General features: G+C 40.2%; 1 protein-coding gene across 1 annotated transcript in view; it reads right to left on the bottom strand.

Annotated features, from left to right (window-relative positions):
• Nucleotides 1-16713, bottom strand: part of cdh22 (cadherin 22) — a 170181-nt gene that overhangs the window by 29084 nt on the left and 124384 nt on the right. Inside the window, exons 9-10 of the mRNA XM_080462459.1 lie at nt 12914-13050; nt 290-411 (exon numbers count right to left, since the gene is read on the bottom strand). Of these exons, the coding sequence (XP_080318585.1) occupies nt 290-411; nt 12914-13050 (259 nt within the window). The remainder of the gene's footprint in view (nt 1-289; nt 412-12913; nt 13051-16713) is intronic.

Here is a 16713-nt window from a genome sequence, read left to right as displayed (position 1 = left end):
AAGCTTTCATGTATTTCTCTCATTGATCTGATCATCCACTCAGGACTTTAGTATTTTCCGCGTTTCAAACCTCCTAGCTCAAGTTGTTTTTGTAATTATCTCTAATGGAATTGAGCATCTCTCTGTGAGGCTACGCAAACGTGATCATATTCAAATCTTTAACCCCGTGCTCGGCAAGCAGCGATCTTGATTATGTAGCGGCCCCTTTTCATTTTGACTTTGCAAATATGAAATTATTTGCATGCACAAACAAATTGAATTCCATGCAGAATAACTGTAAAGAACTTACCTGGCCGGGTTTGGCGTCTTCACATATGGAGGCTTCATACGGCGTCGCCAGCTCAGGAGGATTGTCGTTCACGTCCAGTATTCGAATACTCACTGCCGAGTGTGAAGCCATTGTGTAGTTATCTAGAGAAACAGAATGCATATGTGTGACACAATGCATTTGTGTTCAGTTCTTAATGAAAAAAAAAAAAAAAGGTATTGGCTGTATCACAATGAGACTAGTAGCAATTTGTCATAAAAATGTCACCGATGAACACACTGAAATTTTACAGCCCATTCAAACATTTCTCCTTGTTTCAAGCATTTCTCCCACAACTGTTTAGTCATCAAACAACAGAGATCTGATTCTACTCTACCCAGTAAAAGGTCTATAAAGGCTTCATAATGGCTAAAATCTCTCTTGCGCTTTATACACATTACTGCAAAGCAAAGCATATTTTTACATTTAAGCCTATTATCTTCAGACTTGTGTGTAAGTACGGGGGATTGTGTGTTGGGTCTGCAGGTTTTTGCCAGAACGCCAGCCAACACACAGCAGTACTTCAGCTCGATGCACTCGTGTGGACATGCAGCTGCTGCGAAAATGTTGATGACGTGCCGACTTTTCTCCATAACAGGCTGCTTATAGACAAGTTGTGAGACTCTATAGAAGAGACTCTTGCGGTGCTCCCCGCCTGCGACCAGTTTGAGTGAGAGAAGCCGCAAACCTATGCGATTTCCCATCAAGGGAGCAGGTACTCGGTTTGGCATTGTGGCTAAGTACTGAAGGGTTTTAATCAAATGCTTCTTCAAATTGCACCCATTACCTCTATAACGCTTCCTGGCACCAGTGAGTGACATAAAAAGGGTACCAAAGATTTCATTTTTTGTCTCTGGGTCCTCACTATCTGATAATGACACGACTGTATACAGCTGTTTAATAGTCTGAGTGCAAGTGGCACACCTCGCTAAATGATAATGACTAATAAATGCTTTTGACAAACCTGCAAGTGCAGCGCTGTAATTTTTACTCTCATGTTCTTTCAATCTCGACAAGACAGGAGGAATAACACCACAATGCACTCTCAGGACATTTTTCTTAATGGGCCTGAATGTAAACGTGGGAGTGGAGACGATTATATAATTAGTGCAATCATAACCCAATTCGTATTAGCCTGACTTCTCCTTGAATCTTAATCCCCACTCTTAATCATATGATAATGTCTGATGGAGTTTCCATTGTACCCATAAAACACTATGTACAGTACAGAAGGGAGCCCGAGGCCACTGGCGTTCCCTCCGTGCAAGAGTGTGCGCGCATAGATGTGTGTGCATAGATAATAGTCAGAAGAAAGGAACTCGTAAGAGAAAAAGAGAACATAATCTGGGTGTTAAATGAGTGATCGGGTTGCTTGAGACCCTGGTCTGGATATCCTGGTTAATTACACCACACAGTTTATGAATAAATCAGCATACACAGCTGTCACCATCCAGTTAACACATTTGAGTGGCACCCTACAGAAAAAAAAACTACCAACATGCTGCTACTGACAATTACCCAGTGGCAGAAAAATAAATATAAATCCTTGCAGTTAAAAGTCTTCCACTGACTGAGTGTAAACTCGTGTAATTACACAAATATGGCACACAGTTAAGTGCAATTAAATAAACTCTCTTTTAAGAATTAATGATGCAGTACAGTATCATGTTAAAACTAAATTGGCACTCCGAAGTATATATATATATATATATATATATATATATATATATATATATATATATATATATATATATATAATTACACTGATTTTTAAAGGGATTGATTGACCTTGGTTGAAAATGACATTTGACTTTGTTGGCTGATGGACCATTTTGTGTAGAGTTTTGCATGAAAAGCATGTTTGGTTGTTTTCTGCAGGTGTTCTGATTCCCTGCCACAACCCAAAGACAAGCTTGTTAGGATCATTTGTAACTCTAAATTGCCTGAAAGTGACTTTCTGTGATGGCCTGGTAACCTTTTCCAGCGTCCACCTTGCCCCTTCATGCCACTAGAATGCATTGCAGCACCAGCAAACCTGGCTAAGGAGGGAGAAAAGATTAATAGAAAGAGCAGCTGTTTCAAATTATTGGGAGTTTCTACGACGCATATGCCTTATTTTCATTATCAGTATTTTCCTTTTCAATATTTTTCACTAAGGACCCTGTCCAGGATTTATAATGCCTTTCACTAAATGTCAGCTGGGATGGGATCCAGCCCGTTGTGACTACACTCTGCATAAAGTGGGTATAGAAGATGGATGGATGGATAGAGGGATGGATGAGAGTTATTAAAGCTTTAAGACTGACCTGTCGATGGGGGTGCTTTTGCTTAAATTGAAAACACCTGCACCAGTCAGAGCTACCTCATCTTCACAATTGATTTTGATAATGCCAAGGATCAACCAAAACTTCAGGCATCAGTAACTACAAGGGGAAATAAGGATGTACTCAGTGGCACGATGTTTATGTCATGAATCAGTGGAGGGAAGAGGGATGTGTCCACAGCTGATGTAGCGATGGGCCACGGACCAAGCAGAAGAAAAAGACCAGAGACAGCAAAGCAAATTGATGATCATCGCACTACAGCAGAATATTTCTGGAAACTCCCCCTCCCCTCTATCTCGCACACAGTTCTGTCTGACAGCGGCACAGCAGCTAATGAGAATGCTGCTCTCAACTAATAGCATAATCCTCACATCAATGCAGGGCTTTAATTGACTGCTTTTTGCCAGAGCTGCAAGAACATAAATGCACAGAGAGCTCCACTACGGCTAGATATCTCGTCTCTTCTTCCACTTCTAATTTTGTCTTCACATTATATCGCTGTACCCGCTGTGCCAGAATGAAAACCAGAAATCATCAGTTACACATTTTACATTTCAATTCCCGGAATTCATAACAGATGAAACAATGTGAGATTCAACTCCCCCTCCCTTACCCACCTCAAACTCTCTCCATGGGAAGAAAAAAAAAAAAAAAGGAGTTATTCTTTGCGACAGGTTCATTCATGTGGACGAAGTGGCGCTGTTCTAAATCTGCCTTCAGATAGAGAAGAAGAATAAAAGGATTTCAACAGATTATTGGCATGCTCTGCATCTGTGCAGCACACACCAGCTGTCGAGAATCCTACAGAAGGGACTGTCTCTCCGGCACTGAATTATACTGACATAACTTCAGGGGAGACAGAGCGAAAATATGTGTGTGTGTGTGTATATTTCTGTCTACACACACACACACACACACGTGGGCCCGTGTATCTTTGTGTAGGTGTGCATCAGGAGTGTCATACAGCTTGAGACCAAATGGTTCAACTTCTATGCTGGAAGGAAACTGTTTGGTTTAAAATGTCACTTTTGCCATAAGGGGGGAAATGAGGATACAGAGGCACTCAGCAGAGCCTGTTCCTGGTCTCCGTCTGCTCGAGCCTATCCCGGTGGACGTGGGAAAGGAAAATAATTTACCCCAGTTACATATACCAGACCTCTCAACATCTACTTTTCAATATATATCAATTTGTCCAACTTCTAGAGCAGTTTATACAACCAAAAGATTGCACAGTGCTGGAGGTGCTGCGAGCTGGTTAAGGCGAAGGCACTGTGCACCCTAGAGAAGTTTAATGCCAAACACACTGTAAATACAGACGCCACACATTCAATCTGAGGAGAAAACATGCATAGGGGGAACATGCAAACCTCCCACTGAAAGTCCTTCAAGCCAAACTCAAACTGGAGATAGTCTTACTATCTACACCACCTATCATTTAACTTCCGTCCCCCTTCAAGTGCAGAAAAAACCCCTATCCTATAAGGTAAAAGTATAATCCATCAACCATCAAGTTTGATCTAATTCAGGGTCACAGGGTCGGTGAAGGGAAAGTACAATCTGGAGATTGCCGAACCCCATCACATTGTGAACACATTCCAGGCTCACGCTTGCACATACAGACAATTTACAGTCACCAATTCACACATCATTGTTAACTGTGGGAGAAAGCCAGAATACCCGGACAACATTCACACCGGGAAAACCTGCAGACGCGACCCAGTAAAGACCTCAAGAGTAGATTTGATCAGGAGACGGACTGGCTGCGGGGTGAGAGAGGGAATGACCACCATGGGATCTTTTCCAAAACGCGGTCGAATCTTCAAATAGATTAAGACCAGATTTGAACTGCAAGGTGGTGCTGTAATTGTGAATGTGAGTGTACGTGGCTGTGTGTTTTCTCTGTGTTTGCCCTGTGATGGAACTGTCCATGGTGTATCCCGCCCTCGCCCATAGCTAGCTGGGATTGGCTACCCTGAACAAGATAGACATGAATCAGACTTGGGTATTAACCGAGTATTGTGCATACCTGCCTGTCTGTAATCTCATTAACAAGGTAGAATTAGTTGGTACCCAGGTTTTTCCATAATCATTAATTACTAAGTCCAAAATGTTCACAGGGCTCAATGATTCAGGTCCATATATGAGTTATTGTACATGACCAGAATCAAGCAAGTGAAGAGAGAATCTCCCTGCACGGCGACAGGAGCTCATTTCCATCACAATATCAAGCCAACGGATGAGAAAAATAACGTTCAGCACTATCGAGATTAAACAGCTTTAACAAGTGGAAATGCACACATGATACACCAACGAGATTCAAATCGTGCTTCTAAATGCATAGATTTTTGTTTGCTCATGCAGCCGGCTTCAAAATCATTTTCATGAGAAGGAAAAAAAAAAAAAAAATGGAAGGGAAAAAATGAAAGCAAACAACAATCTAACAAAAGTCTTTCTCAACCTATTTGACCAAACAAATACATGAAATCACAATCAGATGTTCCATCCGAACAAACAGCTACTGAGAGGAGAAGAGTAAATAAAGTAAAACAAAAGAGTTTCACCACACTCTTCTGCTCACATATACATCACACAGTTGGAATGAGACACAGGGGAACCCTGGAAGTCGTTGATATTTGGAGCTACTGTAAAACAAGGACGTCTTTGTCAACATCGCTCACAGGGTTGCCCTTTTTGAGGCGAAACCTTTTAGTTGGAGACTGAGAAATAAACTGGCAATGGTCATTTCCTCCTGGTGTTTCTGCCAACACACCTCTGCTGGTGGCTGAAAACTGCGAAGGGGCTTCATCACTCAATCAATGTGATACTTTTTTGGACTTGGCAGGAAGCTTCAGTTCAGGTTCAGCAAAGGCGTCAACAAAGTGTTGTTTCTAATCTTCCCAGGCGATGTTGTGTTGATGTGCCGGTGACTGCGATCCAGCTTATTTATTATCTGTTTTCATCAATAATAATGCTCACTGTGTGTTAAGTGTTGATGGGTAGTGCCACAAAAATAACATTAGTCAAAGCATATGCACAAGAACTGTTCAAAATGTATGGTTTTTATTCCGGTATGTCAACTAGCCATTCACATAACTGACTAGATTTTTTAAAAATACTTATGCTGATGTCTTTGCTTTAAATTAAGTTAATAACCAGGGGTATCAAACATACAGTTTATGAGCAAAAAACATGGCCCGACAAAGGATTCAGCTCACAGACAGGTTGACCGTCCAGTAAAATGATGAAGGAGGTCTAAATTAATTATATCCAGTAAAAGCAGCTTTGTGAGTTGCACAGTTCCAAAGGGAGTAGCAGTCATAACCGAGAAGCTAAGTAGGATTAGCATCAAAGCCACATGTTAGCAGACGGAATTTCAGATCTCTCAACAGATTTGGGAGCAAAACAAAGTAGAAATCCAGCTAGATTTGTTGTAAATTTAGTTGTAAAAAAAAAAAAGAAAAAAAAGACAAAATATGGGGACTAGATAAAAGACACTATTTCTATATGTTCTCTTACTTTGACCTCATTTCTTTAAACAACTACGTTTCGAGTGAAACCATATTGTTTTTGCATTTTTCTTGTCAGAGTTTTGCATTTACATGCCAACATTTTGAAAACAACGTTTTTACACGGAAACGGCAGAAATGCTGAAAATGTAGTTTTCATATAGGGCCCCTAGTGGGTGCTATTGTTTGCTTTTGTAATGAAACCACGCGAACATTTCCAATGGCGAGTGCACGGAGATTCGTATGGACGGACTACACAGCTGGATTGCTATTACAAGGGACTGTCAACAACAAAACTACCAAGTCCCAGGCGACTATGGACTGGGAGTCATGCATGACTTGGGGGGGCAATAGCACTGTTTCAGGAAAGTTGTGCTTCCCCCTGTTTAGACAAAGACGAAGTGTTTTCAAAAAAGTTCCACTTCGAGAGCAGTTTTAACGTTGGTTTTCAGCGGCTCTGGGCACTGTTGTTGTGAAAACGGACACCTAAAATGCAACCGAAGTTTTATGTTTTCACATGACTTTAGTTGTTCTGGGTTTGTAAAATGATTGTATAATGCATATTGATTTGTCAGAGTGGAGTCATACCTTTTGGCACGGAAACAGAGGGAACATTTGGATTTGTCCTGATTGAAAGTTTAATATGCTATCATTCTACTTGTTCAGCCAAATTGAGACAAAGGTTGCCGGCATGTGGCCCCTCAACTAAATTAGGTTTGACAACCCTGCTTTACACTAATCAGGACAATAAGAAGAGGGGCCGTGAGGTGGTGTATTGGTTACTGCTCTGATTTCACAGTGAGAAGACCCCTTGTGGTCTTTCTGTGTGAAGTCTGTATGTTCTCCCTGTGAGTGCATGTTTTTTGTTTTGTTTTTCCTGCCACAGCACACAACAACTTGCACTTGAGGTTATCCCTTGACTTTATGTTGCCCTTAGTTGAAAATGTGTGTGCATGATTGTTTCTCTCTGTCTGCGTCAGCCCTGTGATGGATTTTGCCCATAGCCACTGGATAAAGAAAGTAAATTCTAATGGTCCATCAATTAAGTGCTCCACATAGAATTGTAGACCTTTTAAAACCTAAAGTGATCAGTTGTGCATAATTAATAAAACAATTATACTGTTAAACTCTCAATAAAAATGTGAATCCAAGTGTAATAAAACAATTCATATTGAATAGCGACATTTTAAATGAATGGCGTTACTATGAATAACTGTAAGACCTCGTGGAAATGAGTGTATCGGGGCTTGCAACAAACTTTGTCATGTGTTTTGCTCTTCGTCATGGGCTCATTTGATGCTACCGCAGACATCCCCTGTTGGTCAGGGGAAATGTGGGTCGAAAAATAATTCAAAGTAATAGATCACTGAAGGCAGCCCCTACAATACTCCAATCATATCTATTGTACAATGTAAAAAATGTTCAGCATTTTTTCTATTCATTACGGGAAAGGTTGAGAGTTCACGCCAGATGTATTCATAATGACAACACAAACGTTTGCTCTGTATTCATGAAAATGGAGAATGGAAACGCTGTGATGACCACAACGGCAGTTGCATATACATGAAGCTCTTCCGAGTTACAATAATATGAGAATGATAGAATGCAGGCGGGCATCTGTGTGGCCTTGAGCATCTGAAAGTCTCCACGAGCACTGCAACTATGCATGGCTGCTGTTTGACAAATTAATCACGTCAACCTACCAAGTGCAAAGAAACAAAACCCATCACGACAACTGCAACTATTTGAGGATTCACATTCTCCTCCTCAACCACTATGACGTTGGACGTGTGAAGGATTATATAAAGGACAATAAAAAAATTAACAAAAATAAAAGGAGCCAAGTTGCAAACACTAGTCCCCGATTACAAAATGTTATGCGTCTCCTCCACCACTGTCGATGACGTCTAATACATCTACGCAAACAAAACAAGGGAAATTCTTTGTTGTATGTAATCCTGTGGAGATCTTGCCAATTTAGATTTCCATTACCGCAATTTTCCAGTAAATCATATCTCCTTTGGATTCATACACTGTAATTTTTTTATTGATTTGAAAGCATTTATTTTGTCATGTTTTCTAATTTTGATTCAAAGGAAACACTTATTTCTGATCATGTTACAACAGGCATGTGATTGATTTGGAGTTGATTGGAGCAACGTTCTAACTCCATAAAAACGCCATGAACACTGTGCATTTGTTTGCCAGACAGTCAGTGAGAAAAGTTATGGCGTAGGAGACATCTTTACCCTGCGACAGTGCAAGAGATAAAGACTTTCAGCTACTTCGGTATCTTTTTGCCCTCAGGGCAATGCTCTCTCCCCCCCCCCCCTACCTGTCCTGGTTAAAAAAAAAAAAAAGAGAGAGTTTTGCAAGGTGATATCATACTCGCTATCAGTTCTCGAAAATTATATGTCACTCTAACTTAACGTGATACGTTTCTATGTAGAGTACTGTCATGGAAGTGTAGGTACGCCGGCTAGTGACAGTGCATTAAACGCTGCTCGTGTACTCAGGAGGTTCTGTGTTCTATGGAAGAGCGACAAATACTGTACAGATTAGAGCTTGTTTACTTGTATACAGTGACAGTGTCTGCAAAATAATTGGTGAAGCAGGTGAATGTGAGGATGTGCTGTGTGTGCATGTGTTTAAATGGTTGGGTAACGCAACAATACTTCGACTTCAGCTAAAACATCTTACTTAGCGACTACAAACACACATATATGGAGTAATTGACATTTAGCGTGTTTTTGCCATTTTTTGCAGCGGGCGATAATCCCAGGGCATTAAAAAAAAAAAAACAAGCACTGTCAGGCAGCTGGTGTCATTTGTCTAAGACTGATACACAGACAACACAATGGATCAAAGTTCAGTCATGGACTTGGATAATTAAGGGTTTGTGCCACAAAACTGTAGTTTTAACAATGTCCTCTGACAAGCTGACCCTGTGGTCCTCAAGAGTTAATGAGCAGAGGTGCCCCCAAAAAACAGGAAATTAAGCCTTCTACTCCACTCTTTCTGAGCAAGCAGTTTCACAAATCATAAATCTTGTGGCTTTTCCTCTCTCTCTCTCTCTCTCTCTCTCTCTCTTCTCTCTCTCTCTCTCTCTCTCTCTCTCTCTCTCTCTCTCTCTCTCTCTCTCTCTCTCTCTCTCTCTCTCTCTCTCTCCTCTCTCTCTCTCTCTCTCTCCCTCCTCTCCCTCCCCCTCCCTCCCCCTCCCTCCCTCCCTCCCTCCCTCCCTCCCTCCCTCCCCTCCTCCCCTCTCTCTCCCTCTCCCTCTCTCTCTCTCTCTCTCTCTCTCTCTCTCTCTCCCTCCCCTCTCCTCTCCCATCTCTCTCTCTCTCTCTCTCTCTCTCTCTCTCTCCTCTCTCTCCTCTCTCTCTCTCTCTCTCTCTCTCTCTGTCCTGTCTGCATCTGCACTCTGTGAGCTAAACAGGAGATAAAGAGACATTGTGGATGGAAATTCTGTCGGCATTGACCACTAACTCAGTCTGTGAGGACGCTGTGTTGATGGCAATGTGAGAGCCTTTATCTTTCAAGTGCAGGCATGTGTTTATGTCTGATATTTAAAGGTGTAGGGGCCACATTAAATCTTCAATTAACATTAAAATGTGCCGATGACATAATGCCAGAACAAAGAAGCAGAGCACAAAAGGGAACTGAATTGCTATGGGAGGACTCGGAAAAGTCTAATTTTGTGTTAATGTCTGTGTTGGATGAGACTGCTTGCTATTCAGTGTAGGCTGTATTGATTATTGAAGTAATCACAGTCTGGGGAAATATGAGAGAGGAACAAATATGAAGACTTTTAAAATCAGCTTTGTTTATGGCATTGTTTTCTTCCTTCTTGTCTGTGCAATGGTGGTTAGATGCAGAATCCAATCTCCTCTGCTTTCACTGCAATACCAAAATCACTTCATCTGTATAAGATTGAAAAAGTGAGGAACACCAGACCTCCTCCTTCCTCAAGTTTACTTCTAATGGTATAGTAATAACCTTCCAGCTTCCCCAAGTTATTACATTCTTCATTTTCCTTGCAATGACAAAAGGAACCAATGAGATGAAAAAATGCATGCTCTTCCTTCATTTTCTGCAATGTGTTTGTCAAGCGCCATAAAATAATGACTATGTTCTCTCCATTGTATCATTAAGGTGAAAATGCATGGGCGCGTATCTTGCAGCACAATCACACCCTTGAAAAGTGACCAATAGTTCTTGCAGTGAAGCTCATCAGTATGTTTGATGAAAATCCTGATTGTGTTGTTGAAGGAGGGTGCTGGAGCACAGTGAATGGAGACAAGAAAACAGGTCCATACAAGCGCAGACAGGTTTTGATGATTTGACCGCAGCACAGCTGAAGTCGTGCTGATCTTAATGACCGTCCTGCTTCTTGTGCTTGCCGTTATAAAACCAAACATGAGAGCACTCTGTCTTATTTTTAGGATGGAATCGAGAAAGAAATCTCCCTATGGTGAAGCATATGAACTTGTGAAATGCCCAGTGTGACCTTATAGGGGAAAACCGTCACATACTTGATTCCACATATGTCCTTGGTTACTAAGAGACTCGAGGACGTTTACGTCACGGTGCATCATTGTGCTCGGGGGGGGTGCGTCTGACCCAGACCTGATAGTCACCTCTCTATCTTTCTTTAAGGCTTAAGAAAAAGAACAAATGTCTCCGTTATATGTTCCATCTTTAATGTCAGTTGTGTCTGGAGAAAAGTTGCAGAAGCTCGAGCCATTTCCAGCGCACACTGGATGAAAGGCAGAATGCAGGAAAGGTCGCCGGCGCTAACACAGAGAGAAAAGACCATCATTCACTCACAAATTCATGTGAGTGGTCAATTTAGAGTCACTAATTAACTTAAAACTGAACACAAAACCTTTAGTATAAGTTTAAGTAAAAGTTTGTAATTCTAAATTTCCTGTATTTTAAAGGGAAATATATTATTCTCATTAGCAGTTCAATAGGCAATAAATAACACTGAGATTAATTGATGGTGAGAAGGTATTTACTTAAAAATTAAATAACAATGATAAACTTCTGCAATCTGAATGATGCACTTAATGTTGTCTGACTTCTATAATTGTATGTATTACATTCCTTTCTCCAAAAACATAAAGTTGTAAAACATATTTTTACACTGTAACTATCGCTCTTTCGATAATTGTGTCAAATAAACCTGATGATGGACTTCACAATAAAATCTATATTTTGTTTCACTTTATGAAGAAACTAAACAGCATTATTTAAAGCCATGCTAACCAAACCTACAATTTGATCGCATTAATATAGCCTTTGTATGTCTTCTTAACCGTGACACTTTCTGTCGATGGTCCATTCAAGTTTGTAAATACTGAAAGACACAACGAGCCACTGCTCGAAAATGGTAAAAACATTTCAAAATATTGTGTCTCATCTTTATTTTCCATTGTGTAAAAGTCCTGATTGAACCCCTGTTCCTTGTGACTCCTGTCTTTGGCCTCGATTGCTAATACAGCTCATCTGGGTCTTTGAGGCGCCATGAAAGGGGCTTTTACTTGCCATCATTAGTTTGTGCTTGCAACTATACATTACACATCAAAAAAAAATTTATTAACTGATCACATTGTTCTTATTACTGACCTCCACACTCCATCATTATGTTCTGTTTAAATGTAATTTATTCATGGCATATCTCTGCGTGTAATAACGGTGACAAAAAATGAGCCCGTTCATGACATTTAAACCTTGCTGGAAAGGTTAGAGGTTTTTGTTGTGTTGTCACTGCGGTCACTGATAACGACTTAGGTTGTAACTTTCAATTCTGAAATAGCTTTTGAGAAGTGCAAGGTAGCATTGCAACCAACCATTAGAGGAGCATCATTTGGACTTTGTGACCCTTTCTCGTTAGATTCACAAGTCGTTCTGTTGTTTGGCTTGTAAATACCTTTTAGGTTTCACATGAATGAGTATAGCCACATTTTGACTTCATGAAACCCATCTGAAGATTAAACCAGATTAAGCTTTCTCTGCTGTATTACGAGTGGACGAATAATGACATCTTAAACACATGCGAGAGAAAAATAACTACAGAATCTAAATCAACCTGAGACCAGACCGAGACAAAGAGTTGGTCGCTGTGCTCCATCCTTCCTTCCTTCCTTCCTTCCATCCAAAAATAGGTTGAGGGTGAAGCTATTACTTAATTTATCAAATTACACATTTTTCTTATGGAACTTGTTGCTGATGAATTACATTAAAAATCCAAATGCACTCTGGGCCAGGCTTTAACGTATTAACAATATAATCCAATGAGAAGACAATTTGCCTTTTACCTTCACTGATATATTGTTTCCAACTTTGTTTTGCCACTGATGTTTTGTTTGTGCAGTCCTTTAGAAATATGAGGCAGGTTAAGAACGAAGAGCTGTAACATTAACTGTATTTGTGAAACATGATAAAACAAATTGTGTAATTAATTATTCATTTTCATTTGTTTCTCCACTGGTCTTGCCACGAAGGCTTGTTTCTTCAACGCTTTGTTTTGACATGTTACAATTCATAAGTCAAAAACCAAATGTCAAAACAAACTATTTTTATTGAGCTTGCAGCTGGTGGGGATAATTATACAAATTTTCTGGCACTAAACACAGCATTCTCAGCAATCTTCTGAAGTTTTGCCAAGCCGAAAATGTCAATAGATTATAAATAATCTTGCACTCTTCCGAACAGAGTGAAGACGTTCAAACCTCAGCTGCGCGAGACCAAGTTTGAAATGCCAAGCGAAGTACCTGCTTCTACAGCCTTCACAGTGATGTTGTGCCAGCCTGCTGTCTCTCGGTCCAAAATCTTTCCCAATGTGATGGCACCCGAGTCAGGATCAATATGAAAGATCATCTCCTGGTCTGTGGTCCGATCGATAGAGAATCTGAAAGAGCAAGAAAAGGAAACAGATTATGTAGATGACAAAAGAAAGAACGATGCAGAGAGTCTAATTGACTAAAATCCTGTAAAAGTGTGCTGAAGTGCAAAATGAAATGTGATACTGTGGAAATTGGAGGTGTTAATGGAGAAATTGATTTTCAACGTATCTTAGCGTTACAGCTCAGAAAAATTGAACTTGGCTAAAATAAAGAAGAACAAAATCGCGATGGATGACTTGTCACAAAGTCAAAGCTGCGGGAAGAAGAAGAGCAACAGAAGACCGCAGATGGGGTACAACATCAAATGTTGTGTAATAAAGTCCACAGAGCCAGCTGAGAGAAATCCCTATGGGCGAGGGTAGGCCGGTCCATCACAGGGCAAACGAGAGACATAAAACCAAACACACTCATATCCACACCTTTGGGTAATTTAGGGTCACGAATTAACCTCACATGCATGTTTTTGGACTGTGGGAAGAAACACATGTACGCATAGAGAGAACACACTAAATTCACACAGAAAGGCCAGTATTTGAACAAATGACCTTCTCGCTATGATGTAAGCAGTGCGCCACCGTGCAGCAACGATTGTTGTAAATCACATTGTACTGTAAACAAATCTATTAGCCTAATTCCCTACATCAGGTACAATCTGGTAAACAAACCAAAATATTCCATATTCATAAAGGCAGACTTACTTTTTTGACTGCATGTAGTATTCTCTGTGTACCAAGAGTAGGCCTCACTTCACATGCACACCATGTTTAATATAGTTTAGTCATTCACTAAATATCAACAAACAATTCTATCATAAATTTCAGTTAATAAGCATACTAACCGAGTGTCTATATTACATTTTAAAGTCTGACCACAGACTTTAAAAGTTATTGTATTTTGCCATTGCAATATTGCGGTATATACAGAAACATGATTGAAAAGGAACATTTTGAAAGCATTTACAGGAGGTGCTGAGATAGTGATGTGTCCCTCAACTGCATGTGGATGTGGATATATAGTAACCATTTTTTTTTGTTGATTCAGAGCATAAACATTAAAATTTCATTGTGCACTCTGAAAAAACCACAAATGCATCTTTCCTTCTGTGGGTTACTTGGTGCTCTTAAAAGATTGGCGAGTCAACAAAATCCACTGAAAGGTTTCTTTGTTCTTATTTGCTCTCCATCCCACCTTATACACATGCACACACTCACGCACACACACAGCTGGAGTACCCATACCTACATAAAGTAAACTACAGAAATATTTGCATTGCAAGCTCTTCAGGCCTCTTTGGCGAACATGACAGCCACCGAGCTCGTGATCGCATGAATGTGACAGTTAGATTTTGTAGATATATAAAGGAGCATGTCGAGCAGGGAAAAGATTAAATAGGTTTTTGATTTTGCATTCATTTTTGGAGAAAGTGAACAATAGCATTTTCCATTCATATTTTTGTCATGCCACAGCTGGGAGGACAAACATTTCTTCGACTCCTCATCAGACCTTGTGTTGCAGATGTATGCCTCGAAGAAAATCAATGCTTGGAACAAAATCTTGCCTGTTCCAATGAACATTTGCAGAAGAACCACTTTATAGAGAGAGAGAGAGAGAGAGAGAGAGAGAGGGAGAGAGAGAGAGAGAGAGAGAGAGAGAGAGAGACAGCCATCATGTAGCAGGAGCATCAGCATATAATCCTGATAAATGTATCCTTAACTTCCTATTGAGGCAGCGACGCCTTTATTACTTGTACATCTGTTAACATCTTCATTGGTGAAACGTTTATTCTTCTCTCGATAGAAAGCACCGCATGCTTTGGTACGTAATGAATATTTGCCAAAACTTACTGAAGTAGACCTACCATTGAAGAAAAACTACTCAAAGTTTCAAACGTATACATGTAACGTACAAAAGTACTGTACACCTATGCAATGTTCTGCTTGTTTTAATTGATGCATAATCAACACTTCTCCTAGAAAAGGGGGTGTTGTTGATCCAGCGTACATGCATTTATACACATAAACATGAACACACGGGATGAATAATTAAACACAGCTCTAAGGTGTTGCCTGATGCTAAAAGAAAAAAAAAAAATAAATAAAAGGCCATGAGCTAACTAACTTTACCCAGTAGGTGGCTCCTGGCCAAGTCCCCCCCCCCCCCCCCCCCCCCCCCCCCCACACACACACACACCCAACACCACCGCCTTAATCACAGCACACTCCAACACATAAACACAAAGGCATAGTTGTATATGCTCACACACGCACTCCACACATAGTTTCAGCTGCAGGCTGCCAAGCCACTGGTGAACGACAGCGCTGCCATTGTGTTGTACTTTATTACACCTGGAACGCTGAGTCTCATGCATTTTTAATCGAGGTAATTTGCACAGGCCCTGCGTGTGTCGGTGTATACTCTGTCAGCGAGACTGTCGTGGCCCTTATCTACATTCCCCCCTCACACTGGAATTGCTCTTCTGAGGACATATAAACCAAAGACCTTGATACACAAGATTACCAGATGATACTGTTTTATCACACACAGTGATCTCAGAAAAAAAACAATGTGAAGAAAAAATAAAAAATGTATATGTTCAGTACACCTTCATCGAACACAAACTGTAGGTTGCACTGTCGCATGGGCTTTAACTTCATCTTTAAGAAAAATAGCTGGAAGAAGAAAAGACGCTCTTAAGTCTATCAGCTCGACTGTGTTTTAGCTCTTAGAAATGACATTTTTCAAAGTAGAAATTTTGTTCCAATAAAATGTGTCAGCTGGGGTAGAATAATGGGGCATATACAGAAAACATAAAAGCAATATATTGTTGCCAGTGCTTTTGCTGATATATTTTTTTCAAAACTATTTACTATACATTATCCAGTTGTACTCCTACAGTAGCTGCACACTGCTTCAATTTTATCTCTTTGTCCCCATCTATTTTTATACGTTGCTTTTTAAAAAAACAGATAAAAGGCTTTTATCAGACCTTATCCATCTTTGATACCACTTGTATAACAATTCAGGGTTGCGGGGTGCAGAAGCCGATCCCACCTAACTATTGGGGAAGGCAGTGTAGATTCTGGATAAGTCCACCCGAGAGCAAATAGTGAGATCAAACACTCACATGTAGTGTTTTGGAACCCGGCCTTAAGCCTGCCGGTTCCTCCCGGTCCTTTGGTTGTCTAAGAAAGGGTTTCCAGACAGCAAGACACGTTCAATCTTTCAAATGAATGTCATTAAAAGAGAGCAACGATATTTATTTGGGCCGCACGATATTAGTTAAACATGCAATCATGTTGAGCAATTTTATCACAACATGAATTGCTATAAATACACTAACACTTGAGATCATGATTGTAATGTTTGTATGCTTTGTGGTTTTTAGTTCCAAATTAACAGTGCTCTTTCTCTTCTTGGACACGATTATATCGAGACACAACTGCTTGACATATGTATAGCTTTTTTCCTCTTTGATCACGTGGTTGCAGTTCAAATCTAAAATGTTTCTGAAGCAGAGAAATTTGTTGATTTCATTGTTTTTTGTTATTTTTCCTTGATTTTGGTCCTTTTGAAATTTGGAAACATAGAATTCACTGCAGTTCGGTGAGTCTTTTGCTATACGAGTGTTGTGAATGTTGATCTTGTGATGATGACTGATTTGTAGGTGT

This window comes from Lipophrys pholis (genome assembly GCF_963383615.2).
Source record: "Lipophrys pholis genome assembly, chromosome: 4".
Taxonomy (NCBI): domain Eukaryota; kingdom Metazoa; phylum Chordata; class Actinopteri; order Blenniiformes; family Blenniidae; genus Lipophrys; species Lipophrys pholis.
Note: the sequence above shows the minus strand (reverse complement) of the source record. Positions and strands in the feature narration are given on the sequence as shown.